The following is a 15,943-nucleotide window of genomic DNA, read 5'->3' as shown; positions in this document are numbered from 1 at the left end:
TAGCAGCAAGAGATTACTTGTCATTCATTTAGCTATGTATCTGACTCAAAAGGATTATTTTAATACTGATATCAATATTTCTAGGTTTGCACAGGCTGAGTGTTTGCCATGCTGTGACTGGAAGTGGGGACTACAGAGTGTTTCTTGCTCTCCTAATGCCAGTCCTGTGGCTTGTTCCTGTCAGAGAGAAATCCTCACTGCAAATCCTTGCTGTGATTGCAATGTGAGCTGCTGTTATGAAGGCACGAGGGGAGAAGAGTACTTCTGTGCACTACTTGGAATCCAAATTGAGATCTGTTCAGTCAGAATTATTCCACTGGTAAACAGGGTTTTTCCATTAGTTTTTATGGCCTGAACATAGGAAGTTATTTAGATAAGATGCACACAACTAGGGACTGTTACCCAATTATAGAACCGAGTTATGAGACAAAAATCATGGGGTAAAGTGAGAAACAGAAAATGTAAGCATTCTACCTGGAGCAGAAAACACCAAAGCAACACTCACTGCATGCTATAAAAGATAATAATCTCTGTACCCCTTAGAAGACATGTAAACAGTACATAAATAACCACAATAATCAGTACAGTATCAATAAGGAAATAACCAACCTAGAAAACAATCAAAGGCAGAAAAAAATCAAATTCTTAAAACCAGAAAAGACAAATATTTGTGAAATAAAGGTATAATAAATATCCAGGTAGCAAAGAGAACCTATTAAGCGCTGTTATATATACACAGATCTCTCTCAAGATTTTACTTCACGTTGACTGCTTTATTGCTTATGCAGCTTTCAGCTACAGATATTATGTCAATGCATTTAGCAGACAGGAAATGCATTAAAAATAAATAAAGAAAACATCTGTAAAAGTGACTAATGAATGTCAGCAGGTCTGTAAATGTCACTGAATTTCTACTTTTTAGAAAATCCATGCACCACAGCCAACAGATGAAATGCCTATGTGCTACTGAAATATATTAACAAATATTTTGCTTTCTTATTGTCATGATGTCCAAAGTCATTTTGTGTTCAAGGGCTGCGACTCTATCAAACCTCTACTGGTAATTTGGTGGGAAATCATCTATGTTTTAGTTTTGACAAAGCATTAATTTTTACATTCAAGTAAAGGTCAACTACCATAGCCAGATGCAGCTGCAATGAAAACGTGTTCTGCTGAACAATGAAATTGTTCTTTCCATATTCTGTGTCAAATGCCTCTTTAAATGAACTGTATTAAAACTGTACCAAAAAAAAAAAAAAAAAAAAAGGCAGCCACTAATTGTTCAACTGTCAGGTATGATAAAGAATTAGTGAGACGTGAATTGCAGGACTTAACCAGGAAAACAGCCCCAAAAAGAAAACACTTGAAAAGTCTGATTTGTAATGAAGGTTGGGACAGCTTAAAAATAGCAATGACTCCTATGGCTAGCATTTTATAGGTTTATGAACCATATTTATAGGTTTTTATAGGGTTTACAGAATTCCAGCCACTGCCTTTTTTAGATCAGAAGAGTAAAATGTTATGAACACTTTGGTAACAGTGAAGATTTGGGAGAAATCTGAGCTTAAAATACCAGAATATTGGCAGTGTCCTGGAAGTAAAGAGTCTGCTTTAATTTTTCTGTACCTTTGGTGACCTCTTCATGAACTACCCTTACATAATCAGTTTGATGTGATACTAAGAACGGGGAGAAAACTACTTATGAATGTGATTCAAATTTAGTAACATTAGAATCTCATTTTCCAGCTGTAAGTGAAAACACATTCTGAGCACTTAAAAAACGTTTAAAAAGTTATGGTCTATGTCACTGAGTGCTATGCATAATTGACAAATGTGTGGCTTATAATTGCCAAGCTCATAGTCACTTTTAACAAAGTCATACTTAAGTATTTCCACAAGGAAATGAAAAATTATGTTAAAATTTGAACTGTTGCTAAAGAGACTAAAGAATTACATGCTATAGTGTTTTTCTTCAGGAATAAACCTACCAAATTTTTACAGATTTGCTGTTAGAAACATGTCTCCCTGTTGTCCTTGATGCCTTATTACAGATTATGACTCAGTTCAATTTGAAGGCTAGCCTACAAGACAGAGATATGGATCCAAGCAGCCTTCACATCCTTGGATGAGTCTGGGAGCTATGCAGACCCAGATTCTGAATGAAAACTCTGCTCAGAGGCCGCCAACCAAGATCAGGATTTCACCCGTGTTTGCATTTCTATAAAGCCAGAAGGGTTTGGCTGAAATTGCAGACTTTCCCTAGCCAGCATTTTTAACCTTCAGTGTCTCAAGGAATCTACAGCTAGACAGGAAACAGAGTTATTTTTGAGTTTGTTCTAGCTCCCTGTAAGAACCAAGGGTTAGTTCACAAATTTTCCACTGACAGGATTTAAAAAAAAGTCCTCTAATAACCCAGAGAATGTTGAAATCTTTCAAACCCATAATGTTTCATTTTTGCTATGTTAGCATGTAGTGACAAACCAGAATAGATACAAATGAGAAATTCAAAATAACTCATTTCAGCATTTTCCAAAAGAAAATTGCCTTAGAAGAAGAAGAAGCACAGTTCCATAAAGCTTTCACCTTTCAGTAAACTAATGCTTTTGTTGCATTTCTTTAGAACTGCAATTCTTGTTTTCTTTAGAATTGCACTTCTAATTTTTCTCAAGAAGAATGAAGGCAAAATAAGCAGCTTCAAAAAAGGAAGTACAATCAAAGTTCTTTTGAAGGAACTACTCAAGATGCTCAAATGTGAGTGTTTTGAAGCACAATGGTAAAAAGAAAGTTTTTTTAAGTGAAGATGAGGAGAATGGAATGAACCACATCCAAGTTCAGTCATCAGAAGTGCAGATACTAAAACCTGATCTGGTCCTCTCGGGCCCCTGGCATAAACCATCAGTCAAGAGGAAAACACAGAGCCAGAGCATGAGTTCTCTGACTTACTTTGGATATATACCTTAGGATGAAATTCCTCACACCAGCAAGGGAACGTTTTCTCTCCCATAGAGGGAGCTAGACCCTGATCCCAGTTCAGCTGCAGACTGCTGTGGAGATTTCATGTCAGAAAACTCTGACCCATGGGGTATAGACCACAAGAAAAAAAAAAAAAAAAAAGAGGCAGGTATGGCTGTCCTACCTGTAAAGCATGGATCTAAAGCTGGCAATTAAAAAAGAGAAAGGTACGTGTCATCCACACACGGAAATGCCCAGTTTATGCGAGGTTGTTGCCTCAACACAGCAGCTGGAATGAAAAAATTCTTTCAGACAAGTTTGCCTTCTCCCTTGCTTATTTCTTTCTCCTGAAGGACAACATAAGATGTAGCTTTGCAATTTAATTAAATGCGACATGTGTTGCTATAAGCCACATACTTGCAAGTACAGAATTTATGCCAAGTATGAGCAATCCTGGAGTAATTATGGTTTATGTTTTACAGAGGGCATGTCACTCAGCAGACAAGTTTCATGAAAGGACTGAGAAAAAGAAATGCCAAAAAAAGAAAAGGAAATTATGGGCCAGAGGGTTTAAAGCTCCCAGATGAATAAAGTGAAACTGGAAAGTCTCTTAATGACAGAGGAGCAGATATGACAATAATGATAATAAAAAACTAGAGGTTAGAGTTTAGGGTCAGACTGCCAAACCAGACACTGTGCTCAGGCTGCTGAGAGGCAATTACACCAAGACTTGCCAGGAGAAGTTCTTTTTCCACAGATCTGCTCCAGGGCCCTTGGGGTGTAATTCCCTTTCAATGCTACAAGCTGGATATGAAAGCCAATTTCAGGAGGTGCAGAAAGAGAAGCAGTGTCTGCCAGGGGGATACCTGGATGTGTTCATAGGTAGATTGTCTGAAAAACCCTTTCATGTTCTGGTGCATAACATCAGTGGCCAAAGCCAGTGAGAGACTGTGACAGTCAAGAAAATACAGATATTTTGGCACTTAATACAATTTTCAAAAACACTTAAATACAAAATACAATTTTTTTGGCCACAAAACAGATATTCAGTTCAGATTAGTTTATAAACTGCTTTATAAATTACTGTGATTACAATTGCACAGGCATTTAAGTATCATGACGCTGTACAATACTCCGATATCAATACAAATATTATAAACTATTTTAAATCTTCTTCCTGTTTCTATGTGGCATTCAGCTATGCAGGTAGTGACATTGCTGCACTGAAATACCTGGGGAGGAGATTAATTACATTGAGATAGTAAAAATTGCACAACCATTGTGTGAAGGAGCTGAAAATATCTGAATGCAGTAAAATGAGCTCAGGGGCTAAATCCTAGGCCTCTAAATAATTTAAGTATATTTGACAATTGCTTCTTTTCACACTAAACACCTCAGGTGAAAAAGATGAGCTCTCAGAAACTGAATCAATCCAGCAGTCTCAGAGAAAGGAATCAAAGCAATACATAACAACATGCAAAAAAACCCCCACCATGCATAAAAAGCCCACCAGAGTGCAAAATTGCAGGTGGAGCCCAGGTGCCTCGATTAATTGCATTAAACTAACCCACGAGGGAACTTGTTTTCTGCTCTCCAGTTTGTTTATGGAAGCTACTCACATGGTTTTTATTCTCCCACATTCCTGGGGGCTTCCATAATCTCAAAGCTGTCCACTTTTGTCTTCTGGACCATGCTCCTGAGTGGTGTTTTTTCACCTTTACTTTTAGAGGACTCACTTTTCTTCCTTCTCATTTTCACTCACATTTGTTGTCTGAGCTATCTCAGAAGTTCAGATGGTCCCAGCTGTCATCTTTGCAAACAGATTAAAATACATCTAGTTTACAATTTATGGTGAAACATCCCACTTTGGATTCATCTCCAAAAGATCAGCCACTTCAGGAATGAAGTTCATTATTTTCTATCTATCCATTTAATTGTTTGAATAGTGAAACCAAGTTGACCACCGTAGGTTATCTTGAGATACTGGTACTCTGCCATTTCTCTAAAACCTCTTAGATAACTGTTCAGCTTTCTCTATCTTCAGATTGAAGTTTAGATGGAAAAACCTGAGTTAAGTGTTAACCTTAATGCCTGGCTCGGAGAGTGAATGTGATAATCACTTCAGCCAGTTTCAGAAGCAGAGTTTCAGATGTCAGGGGTAAAGTTGCATCCTGTGCTTTCACAACTTTCCTGATGAGTCCAGCCATCAACAGATTGCTAGCGAAGAGTGAGTTTTCACTGAAATTTTTGACCAATTACATTGAAACCAAAGTGAAATTATCCTGGATTCTTCACACATAAACATGTCAAAGAGCTGGTTTTTTTCATTTGTTTATAACAGCTCCTACTAAAATGTTGCACCATGCTATGGGTGAAAGTCACACTTCTACAATCCCTCTGTTTACAAGGAACACATCTGATTATAGAGTGCAGATACTTGTAATTTTCTATAATTCCCCTGCAGCATCAGCTCCACAAACAACTAGATTTGGGCAAAGCATCCCATTTGTGTTTTCATACGTGCTGAGACAATGACATCTGCATTTCTCTCTTTCGACTGAAAATATATTTTATTGGCTATCTCAGGTTTGCATTTATTTTGCTTTGTTTTTATTGGCATCATCTCACTGGAAGCTTCTAGAATTTTCAGTGATCAACAAATACAAGCCAGGCTTTTTCCTTCCTCACTGTTGTTTACAACTGATGAATTTCCAGCATATAATGGACATCTGTATTAATCTCTAAGAGCATGACTTTGCATAGTGAACTGGTTAATATCAGGCTTTTTTGATACCCAAGGTGACCCACTGCTCCTCCACAATGAAAACTGCTCACAACTCCTGTGATCGGCACATTTCATTATCAGACTCCTGCTTTTGAGCTAAGTACTTTAATGAAAATATTAAATAAGGCTGTCCCAAAATTGATCCTCGAGGGGCTCCACTGACAGTCTCAGAATATCATTAGGCCTTACATTTTAATACTAATTATATTGTAGTATTTGCATCAGGGCAGCAAGGCTCGTGCAGCACAGCTCCCAGATGGGACATCTGGGATATCAGGACACAGAGCCCCTCTCCAGAGCATCCAACCACCTCAGCTGGCCAGACAAATGCAGGCAGGCTGCAAGCAGCATTCTACTGCTTTGACAGCCAGGATTTGTTATGCTTTAGCTGCAATGAAAATTATTCAATAATAAAGAATTGTTTAAAATTTCGATTTCTGCCGCTTGCAGACTAAGAGAGCAGGAAAATATCCTGCCATATCTTACTGAACTGCAAGAATGATGATCTAAAGTTCATAGAAAATTGAAGTTTCTAAGAAGCTGATTAGAAAAGAGAAAGTGACAAGGATACTTTGCTGCCCATTATACTTGAAGAAATATTGAGAGTACTTCTTGTACGTTCTTCACAAATCTGTCACACAAGGCTTCTCTGAATGAGATTCCTAACTAATTCTAATTCCCAATAAAAATAATTTTCAACATTAGTTTCAGTATTTCTGGGGAAAAAAAAAATCAACATGCTATCTTTCAGCAACACAAAATTGGTTTGATGACAATAATCAGAAATCCATGTAGAACTGTTTTCCTCTGACTGCTGAAGTATTGCAACCAGCGTACACTTAAAGGAAAGTTCCATTTATATTTTTCATCTCAGTTTTTATCTTTTCTATAAATTGATGGTAATATCGAAATTAATTTATTTTTAAAATGTATTAATTGCATCATATGCTTTGTTAAGAACTTTGTCAGTGTACCACTGACAGCAGCAAAATTTCCCCATTGTTAGCTGGACTAACATCTGCCATAGTCTGCTGTCAACAAGAAGTATAAAGCAACTGAAATTAGTACATATGTGTTTTCCTGGCACTTGGAATCTGCATTTCCCCAGTGTGGGCATGATGTCAAAACAAAGTGACAGTGTGCATGCATCCAAGAAAGCAAGCCTACAAGCAGTGAGCATGGAACAAAAATGAGAATCCACATAATTTTATTTTTTTTCTTTCTAGTGCAGATCTATTGCACTTCAGTAGACTGCTTAACTGACTCAATAAAAGCCCTCCAAAAGTTATTGAGAAAACAGCCTGACTGATTGCAAAGCAAAACTGACAGAAGTGCTCCTGCTATTATGGCTTATACAGAAACGTTCATATTCAGAGTGCTTGACAGACAATAAATTAATCCCAGTGTATCATAATTCTAATTGCCACAGGGATTCAGGCTGTTCTGAGGCTATCTGCTGCAGAAGTTAAGTGTCTGTAGCACCCTCCTAATGCAGGAAATACAGTTAAACTCATTTGTTATTTCACTGAGAATATTCCTCCAAGATTCTTTTCCTACTCACATTTTAAAATGGGGCTCAGAGGTGCTCGTTGGTATCTTGTCAGAACAGCCTTTTTAATCTGTTAGCTCTGTAAAAAATGGATGTGGCTGTAATGTCTCATTGGAGGATTTTATCATGGTTACTGTGGCAGCCAAAAATGGCAAACTCACCAGTTACTTGGTTTTGATGTTACTCCTGAGCTTTCATATAGGATAAAGTAGGAACAGAACAGTCTTTACTTGTTTTTCTTCCAGGAAAAAAAATCCACCAAAACAAACAACAAAAAACATGTAAGCTCAGTTTTAACCCCCTTCTAGATTTACTACATGTAACATTTCTGACCAACTCCTTTCCAAGCTCTTCCACACTCAATCAGCTCATGGCAGGAAAATCAAATGTTTTTGGGTTTGACAACCTGATTTTTCTCATGGTCCAAGACTAATCTTCTAGAAAAAAGTTTCTTCAGCCACTGCCACCTTAAATTGAGCTTCATCTTGCTGCTCCCCCTAACCTTCTCCTCAGAGCACAGTGGGCATAGACCTGTGACAGCCAGAGAATTACAAATGTACCTGTGGATGGAAGAAAGAACTGTACCAGGCGCTGCATTCCCAGAGCATCTGTACTTGTGGCATTTACTCATGTGGAAAAGAGGAAAACACTGTTGTCCTTCAGATACTGAACATCAGCTCTCTGCTAGCCTTTGTGATTTTGGTAAATTCTCACAAGAGCTACATAGGCAGGACAGGGAGTCTGTAGTGTGTGTCCTGGATTAACTGCCTGCCTTCATTTTAGCCAGCCACAGTGAGCTCTCAAGTATTAGGTTCCCAGTGAAGATGTGGTGTTGGTTTCCTACTAGTAGGAAAGTGGAGTTTTAATGGAAAAATCAAAAATTTCCCCTGAAGAGAAGCATGTGCAAAATACTCACCAAAATCACAGAGTTAAGCAACAGACAACAAAGGTTTTAGTAAGCCAGACAGTCACAGTTTTGTAGGAAAAAAGGTAAAGTGCAAGTGAAGAATGTCATAATGCAAGCATAGAAAGGCAGAAAAATTCAGATTGATGAACAAATGTACAGTCTTTTCCTTTACACCTTGTGCACTTAAAGCTGATGATGGTTCTTGGAAAGTCCTGCCAAGGAATTCAACCTTCAGTAGCAGAAGCATGCTTTAGGAATGTGTCCCTCCTAAAGGAATCACATAAGAATGAAATTAGCTCCAGGAACAGGCAGATAAATCTATCTATGCAGCCATTTGGCACTCATAAATTGTTTCCATGTGCCTAAATGGATTTTGTTTCCTGTAAGACTGGAGTCCATTGGCACCTTGCACTGTGACACTAATTCAGGTATTAGTATCCAAGAAATACAGACTTTGGGATTTTCATGGCTTGTAAATGTTAAGCTGACTAAGCCATCAAATGCTGCCACCTTTGTAGTACAATTAACTAAGGCTATGGGAACGAACATTTTATTTCCATTTTAATTCATATTAGTGAGTAATCAGTGGGCGCGCTGCTGACAACTTTGTGGTCAGCTGCACTTTTTTCAGGCTTTTACCAGGTATGAGGAACTGCATTGCTCTGTACTCAGCTCAGCAGAATGCAATTTCTTGTACAAACATCATTTTCAGGAATATAATGAAATCTCTGATACTGTGACAATTAGCAGAGCAGAAATAAAGGTTCTTGGCCATTATTTTCATGCTATCCAAACAGAAATTAGAAGATAGAGATCAGAAATATCCTATTAGTTACCATTTGCTGAAAGGGGTGGAGGGTTTTTGTTTTAATTTTTTTTCTTTATTTTGCTTTTGTCCTTCTATGGATCAAAGCCCATAAAGGCTCCTTTACCATTATCCCTTGCTGCTGACTTTGAACCACAGCAGTGCTTTAAGACTGGTGGGAAGCCACAGAATAGAAGTCGATACTAAGTAGTTTTATTCTACATTTCCTGATGCTGCTTTTGCTAAAAATAGCTCAGGCTTGGAAAAAAAAAAATCAATAAGCACCACTTTTATCCTCATGGCTTTGATTGTCATGCTCCAAGAAAAATCTGAAAAGCAATTGGCTCCACTTTATGGCAGATACAGAGAATAGAACTGAGCAGGTCCCATCCTCATCATCTCATGCCACAAGGTGAAAACCATGGTGAATTAAAAACTCATTTTTTCTTCTAGTAGCTTAAAATGAGGCCATTTGGTGTATATTTAGCAAGGACTCCAAACAAAATAAGCAGCCAGCAAGGATTTCACTCTTCTTCCAGTGTTGATGGCTGTTCTCTGCCACTCCTGTTCTCTGCCATTCCATTTCTGCCAAGTGAATAAACAGGTAATTCAATTCCAGAACAGTTTAATTCAAGATTATTTTTGCCATTAGTGTCAGTGAGACTTGGGTTCCTTGGTGCCTCTATTTTATTTTTTTCTTTTTATATCCCTTGATTCATCTTCTCAAGCTTGCTTCCCTGCTTTGTAGCTTTCATAGAGACTGGATTGCAGTTTCATCAATTCCTCTTTCTCTTCTGAATAGGATGGAATTTTTTTGCATCCTCAACATGGACAGTAAATGTATAAATATCCTCATTTCCATGGTGTCATCTCAAAATGTTTCAATGTTTCTGTGGTCCAGCATTCAGCGGCTTGCTAAAAAGAAGGGAGCTGTTTAAACAATAATCCTAATCCTCAAATATTTCACTGCCACAGACAACTCTGGCTTTTATGAAGAACATATTTCTAGGCAACAGGAAAATCATCATAGACAAGGGAAAAAAGAACTCTGAAGAAAATCAAATATGGGTAAACAGTTCACATTGAGATGGACAGTTGTTCTCAATTTTAAAGATTCATTGTGGGGCCTAAATTCTCAAAATTTCACTCAGTCCAATACAAAATGACACTGTTGAAGGGTATGTTCAGCGAGGATGATGTTCATGGCAACACTGGGAGTTACTCATGTGCAACCTCAAGGCAAACCTCAAACATCACAAACAAGTTTGCCTTTCATCTGAGTTTTTGGAACAGACTCTCATTTCCCAACCTTAATCTCAGCAAATACAAAATTCCATACACACGAACAGCTGCATTTTCAAATATCAGAATCTTCCTTTGTACACACTAAACATATTACAATATACATAAGTAGCAACATTTTACTTTGCAAAGAATTTTCACCTGTAACAGCAGCAAAAACAAGGTACAAAATAATTTTCTCCACCTTCAAGTAACTCCTTTAATTAATTTATCCTTCACTTAGGGATAAAGCATATTTAATTTTTAATAGAAGGTTCTGTTGCTGACAGAAAATCTTTTAGGAGCTATGAATACAGAGGTGGGATGTTGGCTTTCAGAAAAGCATATTGCACAACAGATGCTATGTTGGGCAGATCCTCCAGTTTTCCCATGGAAGCTCTTTCTCCCTTAAGTTTACTGAAGGAAGATAATAAGATTAAAGAAAAATAAAGTAGAGAATGTTAGAAGCAAAACATTGTGTAAAATTTGCATACTAACTAAAGCTATAAATTAACCAGGTTGTTATTTTAACAAATACATTGCTGGTTCTTCTATACAAAGGAGGTGGTAGATACAACTCTTGCAAATATAAATATTTACAAGAGTTGAAGCAAAACTAATTTCTTAGGTTTCATGATCAGTTGCAGCTAACTTACTCCTGTACAATTTTTCCAAATACAGATCCAGGGCATATTTCCATTACCCTAAAATAAAAGCACTTTGTCATTTTTAAATCAGAGTAATTACTCATTGGAAAATAAACTCATTGGATAAAAAATGCTGAAATATATGCAAGATATTTTTAAAAAATTTAAAATATTTTTAAACCTCTTTCATAGTACATTAGCAAGTAATTCTTTACTTCAAGTAAAAAATTAAAAAGGAAGTCATACATGGTTTCACAGGAAACACTGCAAGAGAAAAATAAAATATCTACATCCATTATATTAACTCAGCACACAAAAGTACTGTAGAATACTTGCTTTTTCAGGTATACAGCATAATCAAAGCCCCTGAACACTACTTTGGTTGTGTTGGCTTTCCAGTCACTTCATAATTCTTTAGGAAATGCAGCTTTGTGTAAATTACCTCATTTTACTGTACCTCAATGGCAAAGACTAAAGCAGGTGTGTCTCTACATTGACTAACAGGAGTAATAATTTCAAGATCATCCCTGTACATATTTTCTCTTAGTGACATTGGTTTTGGTAAGACCAGAGTGCACCAAGAACCAAGTGTGGGTGCAGGAACCCCTGACAACTCTGTGACACTCAGTGACAACTGCTCAAGACACTGCCAGACACAAGAGAATGCAACCACAGAACAATCCAAAAAACCTCTTAGGCAACACCATCAACCATCAACACATTTATAATAACTTCTTAAAAAGCCTCATAGGGCAACATTTCTCACTTACTGCTGGCTGAGGTCAGAACCTCAGCTGGAGCCTGACTTCCAGCGAAGCACCAGAGATGGACATGGATATCGCTGGGATCCAGTGCGTGGTTTCCAGTTTGCCACTGTCCCAGCAGAGAATGAAGTGAGTACCTGTTATTTTGGGCTTGCAGCACCAGTGTTTCTGGGCAGAAACACCTTACAGAGGTCTGCACACCACAGCTGCAGCTAGATCCCAGTTTTGAGATGCCACACAACACTGTGGCAGCGGGTTAAGCTTTTGTGCCAAGGGGCTGACAGACTCAGGGACACTTTGAGCTCCACCTTGCTCCCTACAGCCTGCTGTGGGAATGGCTTCACCCCAAACCAAAAGGCTGTTTCTGGTGCCAGCAAAGCCTTTCAGCTGGGCCTGTGAAACCTCTCCTGCCTCCTCCAAAGGAAAGATGCAGGCCAGATGGATATCTCCTGTGGCATATTGTGACAGTGGTCACAGAGGTTCTTGGATGAGGAAGAGACAAAAATGTTGACGCCATGTTCAGAGGGCTTGATTTATTATTTTATGATATATATATATATATATATTATGTTATAACTATACTAAAAAGAAATAGAAGGAAAAGGTTCATCTCAGAAGGCTAGCTAAGCTAAGAATAGACTAGAAAGGAATGATAACAAAAGGCAGCTCTCTTGGACTCTGTCCGAGATAGCTTGGCCTTGATTGGCCATTAATTATAAACATCCAAGACGGGACAATCAAAAATCCACCTGATGCATTCCACAGTAGCAGATAACCATTGTTTACATTTTGTTTCTGAGGCCTCAGCTTCTCAGAAGGAAAAAATTCCTAAGAAAGGATTTTCACAAAAAGATGTCTACGACAGCGCATCCCAGGCTTCCTGTGGGCTCCTGCCTGGAGAATGCTGGCTTTAACACATGCTGACTTGAGGCACCAGGACTGAAGACATCCCAAAAAAATCAGCACAGAAAGGCCACACATTCAACTTAATCCTAAATTTTATATTCACTTCAAAGCTGCAGTTATGAAAAAAACTGTACCTGAGAGTTGTGCCTGTTAAGGTTCCATCAGTGCTCCGTGGCTAGAGAGCAGAGAAGTGTGTCAGCCAAAATCAGTGATTTTTAACTGGGGTGAAGGGCAGAGGATAAGGAAAGGGTGATCAGTATGATTGCAAGCTTATGAAAATACAAGAGGGGAAAAGAGACCATCACCTACTCCACCATGACCCACAGCAGTGCTCTGCCAACCACAGAATGGCCAAAGGACAGCAGGAATGAAAAGGAAACTTGAATTTGTGAAGGTCCCAGAAAACATCCTGAACACTCATCCTCTTCACTTGGATCTCACCTCCTTTGTAGCCAATGTGTCTCACCCCCGAGGTGAATGCTTTGTTGGTACAGATTTTCTCCATCAGCTCTCACTGGAAATTGGCAGGCTGAGAGAAGTTTTCATTATCACAGTCCATGAAGCACCCAGAAATCAGATCTTTAAGGCAATCAACTGTAATTATGTAAAATCCTAGGCTGCATTCAGCTCTCCCCATTTCCTTATGCTACTGTAGCTGTATGATTTCAGTGGAACAGACCCTGGCTCTTGCCAATAGAAATAAGATTAGAGTTACCCCTAAAATTATGCTTCAGGGAACATAAGAAACTACACAGAAAAGATAATGTATTTGAGAACATTTTTAATAAATAATGTGACAAAAATTACTTTTCTGATTATTGGATCCTCAGTATGCAAAATTATGGCTAAAATATGAGGTTTCTTACATGAACATAATGAAAACATTAATCACATGGATTTTCCTTTAGTACTGCACACCCTTTCTATGGAACCTTTCTTTAAAAATTAGCTAAATGAAAAATTTCAGTCCTCGGTAAACACCAAAACACTTTTTTTTTTTCCTTTTTTTTCCATTGGGGCTAGTCCTGATATCTGTCAATAAACAAACACACATTTTTCCATTAGCACCAATGACAAAGAAATTTTATAATTACAAAAAAGATCAGAAAATCTACAGACAGAGGACATCATTTGGCAAATTCAATGCAACTAATGCCTCTATTTCAGCTTTAATGATAATCCAATGTTGAAAGAGGCCACAGAAAAATTGGTAATTTTCTGTAAGTCCAGGAAAAGTGAGAAGTGTTTTGATTATGGCCCACATTAACATTTGTTACTTTACCATCTGTCATCATTCAAATATTCCAAATACAAACATAGAGCATTAACAAAAAGATGAAAAATATCCCAAACAAATGCTTAACATTTTCAATAAGACAAAAAAAAGGTTAATAGTTACAATGGTTTACAAACAAAGTTTAGTGATTGTGCTTTTAAAACCAAAAAAAAAAAAAAAGATAAGCAGTGCATTACAAAAAATCATTGCCAAGATCAAACAAAACTTCTTTAAGTGGCACTTCTTCTTTAAGGTGAATTGACACAAGTAGAGGTCTGAGATTTGGGCCAGTAGCAGTTGATGATATTACCTAATTATTACTAAAAATGTCCATTGGTTTTTTTTCATAAGCAGTGTTGAAGTTGAAAATTGGAAAAAAGTTTTAGATAAACTTGCTCATGCTATGATTAGGCAAACAGCAATCACATTGGCTTACCTCCTGCCTATCCCAAAGGACATTTTTAATAAGAATGTACTTAATGATGAAAATGGAAAGACAAATCAAAGTACCACAGGGGTTTAAAATGAGTACATATTTACAATAAGAGCCATCTCGTCCCAAATTAATTTTACTTTCATTTGTCAAACTGTATCATCTGCAAAAGGTTAGCAAGAGACTGGCAGACCACAAGACACACAGTGTCAGAACTGCAAGATAGCATTTGCAGTGGCTGCAGAGCACAGAGGAACCCCGAGAAGCAGAGGCTGTTGTGCACTGTTCCCCTGGGCAGCTCCTTGGTCACTGCCGTGTCCCTCGCGGTGTCACCGACTGGCTCACTGCAGAGCTGGCAGCGCTGAGCGCCGCCGGGCTGGGGAGAAAGCCGGGAATCCATCCCAGGCCCTGGAATTCCCTTCTGGCCCAATCCTGGAGCAGCAGCTGGCCCAAGCACCTCGAACAGCAGCTTCCCTGCCTGCTGGGGCAGCGAAGGCGACGCACTCGGCCTTGCGGAGTAGGCGAGGGCCGTTCCTAGTGAGGAGGGTTTACAAAGAAGGAGTAAAATAAAAACTAGCATTCTGATGGCATGAGGAAAAAGGAAAAATTGTACACTCTGATTGCACTGAACATTATTTCTGGCGTCAAACATCATCAGACTTGAGGCATCTTAAGTGATTTATTTTTTTTCTGATTAGATTTTAAAAGCCTGTTACAGTACATGTCGTTGTCTTCAGCTTTCTGTTTCCTGTATTAAAAAAAGAGGATATGAATTAATACATGTTAACCTTTATAATTTTAAAATTTATTTTACATATTTCTTAGAGATTTTCTAAGAATGATAATTACTACTTTAAATTATGCACAGTAGTGTGACTGTGTTATGGCCATCCTTTCTACAATCAGTATTTAAATTGAATTAATATCATTAGGCAGAAAGAGTAAAGAAAAAGATTTGTATCTTAGTATCCAATAAAAAAAATTGTATCTTAGTATCTACAGAATGATAAACTGTCAAAAGATGTGAAAGGCAATGCCATGGTGTTCTTAGATGCTCTAGTTCTTTATTTTCAGTTTTGAAAGAATCTGGGTAGTGCAAAGTGCTCTTCAAACTATTGTATTTCTGCAAGTCCTGTTCCATAAGTTTTACTGTGGTGACACTTACATTATACTATATAAGATTTGTTTTTTATGTTTCGACACATTCCTAGTTTGTTTACTTGGATTGGGCATAACATTAATGGACACATAAATGCACTAATTTTCCTGAATATTTCTGGTTCAAAAGTGTTATTTCCTGGCATCTAAAATAAAACAAACCAGCTTTATTGCAGTCATCTTCAGGTATTACAAATGCAGTTACCTCCATCTCTTCTTCTTCTTCCTCTTCTCCTTGTTCATAGGCTCCCAGTACTTGCATTTCTGCAACATTCCTTCGGGCTAGATTTGCTTGATCTGCCCTCTGTCTGCCTCCTGACCCTCTTGACGACATGGAGCTGGAGGAGCTGGGATCTCTAGGATTATTTGATGTTGGAAATGTTGGTCTAGAATATGGCAGGATGTCCTCTGTATAATGAAATGTTTAACATTGTTATGTTTACTAGCCCAGAGACACTGTGAACCTAAAATTTCTGCACG

At 38.0% G+C, this 15,943-nt stretch overlaps 1 protein-coding gene across 8 annotated transcripts in view; it reads right to left on the bottom strand.

Annotated features, from left to right (window-relative positions):
- Nucleotides 1-13,360: 13,360 nt before the first annotated feature.
- The window catches only part of ROBO1 (roundabout guidance receptor 1), a 682,041-nt gene continuing 679,458 nt past the window's right edge, over nt 13,361-15,943 (bottom strand). For all 8 annotated transcript variants that reach the window (XM_074532705.1, XM_074532691.1, XM_074532716.1 and 5 more), the window contains 2 exons: nt 15,669-15,871; nt 13,361-15,053 (listed from right to left, as the gene is read on the bottom strand). In XM_074532705.1, the coding sequence (XP_074388806.1) occupies nt 15,039-15,053; nt 15,669-15,871 (218 nt within the window). In that variant the 3' untranslated portion in view covers nt 13,361-15,038. The remainder of the gene's footprint in view (nt 15,054-15,668; nt 15,872-15,943) is intronic.

This window comes from Zonotrichia albicollis, chromosome 2 (assembly GCF_047830755.1).
Source record: "Zonotrichia albicollis isolate bZonAlb1 chromosome 2, bZonAlb1.hap1, whole genome shotgun sequence".
In the NCBI taxonomy this organism is placed as follows: domain Eukaryota; kingdom Metazoa; phylum Chordata; class Aves; order Passeriformes; family Passerellidae; genus Zonotrichia; species Zonotrichia albicollis.
Note: the sequence above shows the minus strand (reverse complement) of the source record. Positions and strands in the feature narration are given on the sequence as shown.